Below are 10,287 nucleotides of genomic sequence, written 5' to 3'. Positions count from 1 at the left end.
CCCTATTAGCATACTGGAAACAAGTAGAATAACAACACTATATGTTGTAGCAGCCTGAAAAATCAATAAAAATTATAGTTTGTCAAATACATAAGACAGTACATATACCTAAAGAATCAAGCAAGCATATCTGTAGATTTTGTTGAGGGGATCTGAAGCATTCATCCGATGTGGCATCGCTTCGCTTCCAAAAGCTTTTAAGATTTAGCTAGTAAATCTATCTTAGCAAAGTCATTGATTATAGTAATTAAAGGAAAAATAATAAATGACTTTGCAAAGAAGGATTACTAGCTTAATCATAAACGCAATTATACATAATTATATAAAGTACCTTATCCGAACTTCACTGCTAAACAGTATCCATCCATCTATTAAAACTATGTTAATGATAATTATAGGTGAAAAATTTTATATTCCATTTGATTGCACAAATAGAATATATATTCGTAATGTTTCATTCTCACAATCGATTACTATGTATGATGAAATTCATGAACAAAAGAGAGAGCAAAAACATGTTTCCCTGGAATCTTCCACTAATTGTGATCCTAGAAAAATCAAAATATAAAATAGATTACACCATACCAGGAGAGTAATGGTTGAAAGAGATGGATAAATTAGAGGATGGGAACTTTGGAGATGACAGCCGCCTGCTTGCTTCGCTTATCACGTCGTTTTATAGGGACAAAAGAGTGTTGGGTAGGGTTTCAGTTTGTTTATGTGGAGTTTTTTGGTAATTTCATATGAATTAAACTATAAAATAGTAAATACCTTCTAGACGTGATATCAGCAGATTCGTTTTTTTTTTTTTTTAGTTATTAAGATCAATGGTGTGAAATATTCTCCGCAAATTTAACATTCTCCTCTTAAGAGCCAGTTTGGGAGTGTTTGACTTGTAATCCGATTCTGTTTGACGTGTCAAAATTCTGACAGGTAAATCCTGTCATTTGGTGTCCATTTTCGATTCTCAATTGTTGTGGTGTCAAACAGCCCTCAAGGTATTCTCCATCTGCTCTATTTGCAAACTGATCTCCTTCCTTCAACTTCTTGCCAGTCCGATAAAGAATAATGACTTCTCAGGCGAGAAATCGAAGCAGTGGTCATCTTTCTGATATTGTTTCTCTGATTCGGCAATCCGTCAGCAAGTCATCAGCTTCATAAATCGAGTCTTTGATCCTATCAACTTCAGAGCTTTCTTCTTATTTTTTAGGGTCTTGTGTCATTGAGAAGGGCCCTCGTAAACTCAAGTTGTGTCTTTTACAATCATGTTTTATGTGTTTAATGAGTGAAATGCAGTACTCTTACAAGTACTTGTTAAGTGTGTAATCTAACTATGAACAAAGACAACGGAGAGCCCTTCAGAAATTTTACCTTTGATACTCTTCATCTTAGCATCACCTCTCTAATGCCAAGACATGATGGCTAGCATAATACAGTACAAGATGTTTTCTGCTTCCATTACAAGCAAAACGAAGATTCATCTCAAACAAATTTAGAAAACAATCCAGCTATCCAAGCATACAAAGCTCATCACCAAAGTACAAGATGAATGCGCGTGCGACAAACGCACACATAGAATCACCGAATGGAAGGACATTTCGGTTTGATTCTTGAATTGTGGAGCTTATGGATTCTTCATTCTTCACCCTTCCTCCATACAAACTTGTTGGGATGGGGAAAATTTCGGAAATTAAAACAATTCCTGACCTCTGCATTGCGTAACAAAGGCATATCCTCTTCCAGGTTCTTCCAGTCTAGCTTTAATCTCTGCAAATTCTTGAAACATAAACCTTCAACATTCCAAGTAAAGAGTCTTCCATTCACCGATTGAGGACTGGTTTCGAAGAAGTTGATGTCTGAATCCTGAATCCTGAATACTGATGTACTGTAAATTTGAAAGTTTTTCAGGATTAATCCATGCAGGAAGTGTTTCGCAGTGAGAACCCCCAATATACAGCTCCTGAAGGCTAGGAGGAGGATAAAGGTCATCGAGCATCATTAAAGTATTGTGGTCTTTACAATATTGGGCATTCAGCTCTAGAACCTTAAGTTTCTTGAGCTTTGATAACACCTCCGTTTCATTTTCTGCAATTTCACTGTGAGCATTTAAGTACATTCAAAGTACTCTAAGTTGGGATAGATCCTGAAGCTCAAGAAGATGACAACATTATTCGTTAGATAAACGCCCCACCACAAATCCAGACAATTCTTGAAGCTGGGAGAGCATTCCAATACCCTTGGGTAGGTAAATGAGAGGGCAAGACCTCAAGTCTAAGACCACCATAATTTTCAGATGAGTTATAAATGGATGTAGCATGAATAAATCAGTGCAACCGTATAAAACAAAAACCTGGAGGTTACGAAGTTTTTTAATTGAAGATGGTAATTCTCCGATGCCTCTAACTCCACTAAGATTCAAATATGCCAGGTGCTTTAACGAAACAATCCATTTCAGGAGATCCTGCACAGCGGTGATTGCCAATTCAAAGTAGGATAGATCCAACACTCTGAGGGAACTAAGACTCTCCATGTCATCACAACAGAGTCCTTGAATGCTTGACATCATTAACAAGGCCCTGAGCTTGGGACAGTTTTTCAATGATTTAGTGCTCATTTCACTTGTGAAACCTAACCGCCTAGACTCTGATGTCAACTTCAGCCTGCCTTCTTCAAAGCTGCAAAATGACTCATCTCTTGCAATCACAATAGTCATATCACGAACCAGATCGTGCATTCTACAACTGTAGATTTTTCCATCGTAGCCTCTTTGGTCCACTACCTCAACAAGGCATCTTTGGACAAATGTGAGATATACGTACCCCAATTCTATAGCAGTTTTGGAGTCCTTGCCCCGAATGAAACCCTCTCCAATCCACCAAAGCACTAACTGTTCAGCTGGAATCTCGAAATCTTCAGGGTAAATAGAGAAGCACAGAAAGAGTTGCTTTAGATGCACTGGGAGTGCATTGTAGCTCAGTTGCAGACAAGCAATTACTGAGCTAACCTGTCCTCTAGCTGTCAATTCATGGAAACCTCTATAAATATTTTTCCACTCAACAAGGAAGTGCCGTTTCTGTGATAGTAAAGCTGCTATTGTTTTGATTGCTAGTGGAAGTCCACCACATTTCTGAACAATATCTCTGCCTACGTTTTCAAACTGCTGATCATCGCATATACCCTTGCTCGCATAAAATGCATACTTGCAAAACAATGACCAGCTTTCATCGTCGTCTAGAAAACTAGGCTGATGAATTCTGGACTTTTCAACTCCCATATTGGTTGCAACTTCTTCATTTCTTGTTGTGATCATGATGCAACTGTTTTTACCAGTTGGCTTCTCCAGACCAGAGCATAACTGATTCCACCAATCTATACGGATGCTCCAGACATCATCCATAACAATGAGACAGGTCATATGCTCAAGTAACAGGTGAATTTTGTGCATGATCTGGGCTTTGTCCTCTATTGGCAATTCTGATATTTCTTTCCCTTTTTTGTCTTCCAACTGTTTTATTTTCTCTGCTATTTCCTGATTCAATACAAATTCAACTTGCTCTAATGTCTCCAGGGATCTTCTTTCCCTTTCGTGCTCAAACCTTTCAATGGATCTGCTTTTCTTCTCTTGTTCTAAATTCTCCACAGATCTGTTTGTCTTCTCTTCATATAACTGTTTCAACATGCTCTTCATGATCTGTTCCTCACTGAAATCTTGAGAAACCGACAACCAAATCATATTCTTAAAGAAAGAACGCACATCTTCATCATTAAAAAGTTTCTGGGCAATGGTGCTTTTTCCCAAGCCCCCCATCCCTATAATGCCAACCCTATGAAGTACCTCGTCTTTCGAAATAATCCACTCCTTTATCTTTCTTGCATCATGTTCCAGTCCAACTTTGTTAGCTGGATCATAATCCTGACAGCTAAATCCTGTCACTTGATGTACATTTTCTTGGATGCTGAACAGTTGCGGTGTCAGATAGACCCCCAAGCGATTCTCCAGTGTCTCTATTCTCAAATTGATATCTTTCAACTTCTTGCTTGTCAGATATAAGAACAATAACTTGCTAGCCGAGAAATTGGAGCAGCGCCCATCTTTCTGATATTCATCTCTGATTCGGCAATCTGTCAGCAAGTCATCCGCTTCATAAATCAGTTCCCTGATCTGAATCATTATCAACTTCAGAACTTCCTTCTTGGTCTTGAGGGTCTCAGTGTCATTGAGAAAGGCCCTCATAAGCTCAAGTCGTGTCTTCATTCTCTCAAACTGACTTTTAAAATCAAGTGCATATTAAGCTTGGTTCATGAGAGCTGCAAACAATTCCTCCGTGAGTGTTTGAATCATAGCATCCACCAGTGCCATCACTTCACCGGTATGTAAGTCAACTGTAACATGCATATATTATAACTATTCGTCATCTTACTTGATAATCATAACACTAGATAATATTATTATGAGCTGAGGAACAAAAATTCCTGAATTTTTCAAGTAATCTGTTTTCAATATCTCTAGTAATATTTCCAAACTAGCGATCTATCCTGTTGAGTGCTGCCACTCAATCTAGAATTATATAAAATTCTCACATACATGAGACATGAGAGCAATTTTCCCAAGACTCTGGCGATCAAGAGGAAAGTGTAGCTGAAGGTAAAGCTACAATGACATTACAGTATCAAACATTCCTTATGTGATTACGCATGTTACAGTTACATTCGCCAATAAGGACATGAACTAATTGACATCCATATATATTCCTTGAGTCAGGAAAATCGAGGATTGTGTTACTAAGAGATACAGGGGAATTGATGTTTGAAATTTTAAGAGAAAAATGAGACTAATGGGAGCATTGAAGTTTGGATTTGTAAGAGAAAACATTATTCTGCAATTTCCAATCTAATAGTCAATGATATGAAGTTAGCACTATTCCTTGTCAAGTAGATCGATTGATAAATCCATATGAGTTATTGTAACATGCTCGCTATTTTTTCTTCTCTTATTTTTATCTTTGTTGCAACAGATATATTGAAAAGAGTTAACTAAAATGAGCATGCTTTCATGGTGGATTAATACAAACACCTGACCGCAGAGAAAAAACTAGCCCAAGAATACCTTAACCTAAGTGCAAAAATGCCAGCCTAAGAAATCCTAACCATTGGAACCGGAGAAACTGACACATGAATCCTTAAATCCTTTCTAAGGATTTATCCTTTAGCTGCGAAGCTCCCAGAAGACAGCAGAATTTATGCGAAAAGGGTGAAAAATCTAACACTAGATGTTTTAGATGACGTTTGTAAGAAGCAGTACTTGCTGAAAATCACAGAACAACTTCGAGGATTATAGGATTTTAACTCCTTCTCATTGAATTGGTTCCTAAGATAACAATGACAAGATTTGAACCAGAGTCCAGCCCCTCCTACTTAGTCATTGCATGCACGCAAATTGTACAATTTAGACTGGAAAAAAAAAAAGAAAACTAGAAATCAAAAAACAAGGGAACATAAGAAGAAAGTCTTGATTAGTGTTTTGCTCCATCAATGTTCTTGAAAAACTCTCACCTTCGTTTGTTTCACTTCTCGACCCAGAAAATAGAAGAGTCTGAGCAATAGATGTTGTGTTCAACTGGGCTAGTTTGAAGTTTAAGACTTCAACTTCCTTCTTTCCTTGATCATTTTGGATTTGTCATTTCCAAAGCAAAACAACATAAGATTGTTCTGCATGCACATCAAACTACAAGTATGTGAATCACAAGATCCAGGGGAAGTGAAATTCAGGAAGTCTTCCTAAAATATATCCCAAAAAAGTGCTGGGAGGAAATGGATGTGGCTGTGTGGGATGATGGGGTTGAAAAGGAATAAGAGGAATGAGGCCGTGGAGATGGTTGCAAGGATGGAGATAAGAGAGAAAAGGATTGGATGGTGAAAATGAGGGGTTGAAGTAAACGTGACTAAGTGAGGAGGTGAATAGGAGGCTTTGCGAAGAAGAGCATGGAAGGAGTCAAATATGTCTTCTTTTCTGTAGAGACTGCGAGAGAGAGAAAGGAACATAAGAAAAGTCAGAACCTTCTCCATACCTTTTCAAGCCAGCGCCGAATTCCACATTTCGAATGAGATTGTTAACAAGAGTTACCAAGAAAAAAGGAAAATTACTCTTGCTCTGTCGAAATTTAAATGTGATAATACTTTGTTTTGATTTTAAGAAATTATATTTTACATTCTATTTTGTTCTCCACTAATCAGACTATATTGTTTCAAGAAAAAAATGACAGGGGAAAGGAAGTGCATGCTCCTAGTCTCAGTGTTGATGCAGAAGATTCTGATCAATCGGATATGATTTATTGTATTCGAACAACATGTATAGCCTTGCAGGAGATTCTGATCAATCAATCAAATATGATTTATTAGACAGCCTAGGTTTAAGCTATGATTTTTAATTTGACTTTGATCGGACTCAAAACTTTTTAAAAGATTTTACAGGTCAATTTCTATAATGGATTGCATGTTTGTAACGAGCCGAGGTTGGAAAGATCTTTAAATTAGGCCTATTTAGGAGGTTGTAATCCATGTTCTTAGACAAATTTGCGATTTAAGATTTGTGTGTGATCCTTCTAAAAATTTCGTCTTCCTTTTCCTTAGGTTCTGCTGCATCAATCACTACTGCTGGAATAGCATTCTGCAGCCATCAGAATAATCTTTCTAAATCTAGCTTGATGAAGCAGAATGCCACTGCTCGTACCTTTGACGAATGAGTTCTTTGTTTTTTTTTTGGCAACCAATCTGCTTGTTATCTTCAGATGACATTGTTAATGGGGTGCTTAAGCTTTTGCCTGTCACATGTATGTATAAAACACTTTGCCATATGCTGCTTCTGAATGTTGTGTGTTTCCCTATATTTTAGAATCTTCTTGCTCTCATACTTGGAGGGGGGGGGGGATCTTGATGTTTCACTGAATATATTTTCTTGGATTCGAAGCTGTGTAGACATCTTTCAAGCATGGAGGTGGTTTGTAGAGGCTGATTTTCCATGTTGAAATTGACTAATAGGAAGCCATCTAACATCTTTTTTTGAAAGAGAAGGATTGTTTCTCGATTGAAATGATCTTCACCAGTAAGAAGATAGCCCTTCCCATTTGAACTCACTCAGGGCCTTTGATGTGGTTGCCCAAATTAAATTAGCTTTCCATAGCTGCTGCAGCTCGCGACTCTGTATCAACTGTAAGGATTTTTCATTTCTTATGTCTAGTTATCTTCTGTAAAAACAATAATCCTAAATCTCAAAACAAAATCTAAGTGAACTAATCTACCTCGGTTCTGTGTGTAGCTAGGGGGATCCTTCATGCACCCAACAGAGCTTATTTAGGAAGAAATGATTCAAGAACAGCAAGCAAAAATGACGTGAACAGCAATCCGCCACCTATAATTTTCAACTTCTCGCAGCTTCTTTCCATCTACCGATCTCATGGACTAGACCTCCAGGATGTAGTTGTCGTCTCAGCATCTCACTCAACTGAACTTGCTCGGTGCGTCACTCTCTGCGATCGAGATTTACAATGGCCCAGGTATAGAGTCCAATTTTGTTCCCTCCCCTGAGGTCAAGTTGCCCGCAAAGTGGTGGAGACTGGAGACCATGTTACGAAACCGTTTGATTCAACTACAACAAGTTTCGATACAAAATATTTTATGGATTTGTTGATCAAAAAGGGCTCCTCCATTCTGCTCAGCAGCTATCCGGTCAAATAAAATATTTTTTAAAAAAATAATTCTCAATCAATTAAATATTAAAAAATTAAAATAAAAAATATAAAAAAATAATTCAAATCATTTATCTACTAAAAACCGAAGTAAACAAATTAACCTTAATTTTAATATACATAAAATTTGATTAAAGATTACCCTTAAATTAATTTAAACAATAACAAAGGCAGTATCCTGACTTTCTTGGCTGTCTTGCAGTGTCATCTGTTGATTCTCCTCATGAGAGAAGGAATCTATCACATATATTCATGTTTATTGAGCCATGAGATTAACATTAATTTATAGATTATTAGCAAGCAAGTGGGATGCTTTGTGCTCTGTGCTTAATTAGCGCCCTCCATCAACATCTTGCTTCCCTAGCTATCTAGTCGGTCCCGCAGTCTCAGTTGACGCTAATTGTCTCGGGAAATAATTAATTATAAAAAAATAGAAAACAATTTTAATTACTAACAAATTAACATTATAAATATAAAAGATTCCATTCTCCTTCCTCAATTCTTCTTTCTCTTCTGCATTGACTTTCAACCAAATATGGACTCGCAAAATAATCTGGAAACCATGGCTACAGCCCTAGACAATTTTTGAAGGTAGTAAAACCACCATCTACAACAAGATTGTGACCACTTACATACTTGGATTCATCACTAGCAAGATAAAGAGCAGCCTCGGCAATATCCTTAGCTTTTAGTGTTGCTCCCTTTAGATTTCCAAGCCCTCTCACAAGTTCCTCCATCTTCTCCATTTCTTCCTCGCTTGGAGCACCAAAATCCATGCATTTCTCATGATCATCTCCATCTTCCTCGCAACCCCTCCATGCATCAACAAGCATGGAAGTAGCCACCCAAAAGGAGATATACAATTAACCCTAATCCCATATCTGCCTAATTCACAAGCTGTGTTCTTTGTTAACCCTACAATAGCATGTTTTGAAGCTGTATATGCATGAGGTCCAAGCCCTCCAATTACACCAGCTACACTAGCTGTGGAAATGACGCAGCCACTTCGTCGAGGCACCATGACTCTTGCTGCATGTTTAATGCCAAGGGCAGCTCCTCTAACATTGATTCTCATGATATTATCAAACTCATCAGCATCGAAATCGATAATGCTTTTGTGCTTTGATTGATTGCCAAGAACTCCAGCATTGTTGAAAAGAATGTCCAGCCGGCCGTATTGAGAAATTGTTAGGTTTATTAGACTTTCTATTTCTTCTTCTAAACGCACATCACAACGTACATAAACTGCTGAAGGAGATAAAGATTCAGCTAAAGCAATACCATTAGCATCCTCAATATCAGCAATCACTACCTTGGCTCCATGCCTCACAAAGAGTTTCACCGTGGCCTCTCCAATCCCTCTTGCACCGCCTGTTATAATCGCAACTTTTCCCTCCAACCTGTTTCGCAGAAGTAAAATTCAGAAATCAAGGTAACATTGAAGTATATATAAATAGTTTGAAAGACAAGCTATGCGTATCAGGTATTGCTTTGATAACATCTTACATTTCTGGCATTGACATATCATATGCTAGCATGTGTAATAAAGCCACAAAAAAGAAAGAGGGAGAGAGTAAAAAAGGAGTGATGATCACCTTTTATATGAGAGAGATGAGGAGTTATCCTTGCCTATGACATGATCAATCCCTTGAACTTGAAGGGTTTGCTCTGGTATCACTTGAGCTAGCATGGTTGAAGAAGGTGAGGAAGGGGGAGATCAGGGATCAGGGATCAGGGAGGGGGGGGTGGGGGAGGTGATTGAATGGATATTGTGGTGAAAAAAAGGAAGGGCTTTTATAGGAATCCATGAAGGTATAGTGGCAGCCTGGGGTTGGCTTTTGTTGTCTAGTGGAAGGAGCTTTCTTCGTAGGGTCTCAAAGGCCACAAACATCGCTTGTTCCTCAAGGACTTAGATAATAGTCGAGTATATTAAAAACAGTCATGACTCATGACAAAGAAAACAGTACAAGAGTTCCCTTGAGCAGCCCATGTTACCAAAACTTTTACACCAAGTTATTCTCTGGCACACAGTCTTATTTATCTCAGGATCTTGTATGAACAAGAACACGGGATAATGTATTCAATGAATTAAGGTTAACTAACGATTTGATTATTGTCTCGGAGCAAGCGTAGGAGACAAAGATAAAAATAATTAGTTGTTTTATTGTATTTTCTGTTTCAAGAGCACTTAAATTTATTATAAAACTATCACAAAAATACTACTTGGGTTCAAGCTTATGAATTTCATGAACAGGGAAGGAAGTCAAGGTTGGTTATTTGTCGAAAAGAAGAGAAAATGAAATATTGTTTCCAAATTTGAAGGAATTGGTGACCTTTTCAAGCCTAGAGCTAGGCTCTGTTGATTGCTCTTTTGTGTGCTTTTGCATGCTGATAAGATTGTTGCCTAGAGGAGTAGCTACAGAACATATATTGGTTGACCAAGAAGATTTATTGGAGATAAAATGCAAATGATGTGGCTTCTATAGCAATGGGGAATTTTTAAAATATATATATCATAAATTATGTTTGATGTGGTTTTTTT

At 37.7% G+C, this 10,287-nt stretch overlaps 1 protein-coding gene and 1 pseudogene across 2 annotated transcripts; both read right to left on the bottom strand.

The window, feature by feature from the left end:
- Nucleotides 1-1,004: 1,004 nt before the first annotated feature.
- LOC118042339 (disease resistance RPP13-like protein 4) lies at nt 1,005-5,929 on the bottom strand. 2 transcript variants are annotated; one of them, XM_035049986.2, is made up of 2 exons: nt 5,554-5,929; nt 1,005-4,308 (listed from the first exon to the last, which is right to left on the bottom strand). In XM_035049986.2, the coding sequence occupies exon 2, from the start codon at nt 4,253-4,255 to the stop codon at nt 2,168-2,170; it is 2,088 nt and encodes a 695-aa protein (XP_034905877.1). In that variant the 5' UTR covers nt 4,256-4,308; nt 5,554-5,929; the 3' UTR covers nt 1,005-2,167. The 2 variants fall into 2 exon arrangements, with proteins under 2 accessions (XP_034905877.1, XP_034905876.1); XM_035049985.2 differs by having other exon boundaries at nt 1,006-4,383.
- A 2,308-nt stretch (nt 5,930-8,237) lies between these two features.
- On the bottom strand, nt 8,238-9,494 carry LOC118042338 (short-chain dehydrogenase reductase 2a-like; annotated as a pseudogene).
- Nucleotides 9,495-10,287: the final 793 nt, after the last annotated feature.

This window comes from Populus alba, chromosome 19 (genome assembly GCF_005239225.2).
Source record: "Populus alba chromosome 19, ASM523922v2, whole genome shotgun sequence".
NCBI classification, from domain to species: Eukaryota; Viridiplantae; Streptophyta; class Magnoliopsida; order Malpighiales; family Salicaceae; genus Populus; species Populus alba.
Note: the sequence above shows the minus strand (reverse complement) of the source record. Positions and strands in the feature narration are given on the sequence as shown.

Coding starts and splice junctions, on each gene's coding strand:
- LOC118042339 (XM_035049986.2), bottom strand. CDS start 4,255: ATGAAGACACGACTTGAGCTTATGAGGGCCTTTCTCAATGACACTGAG.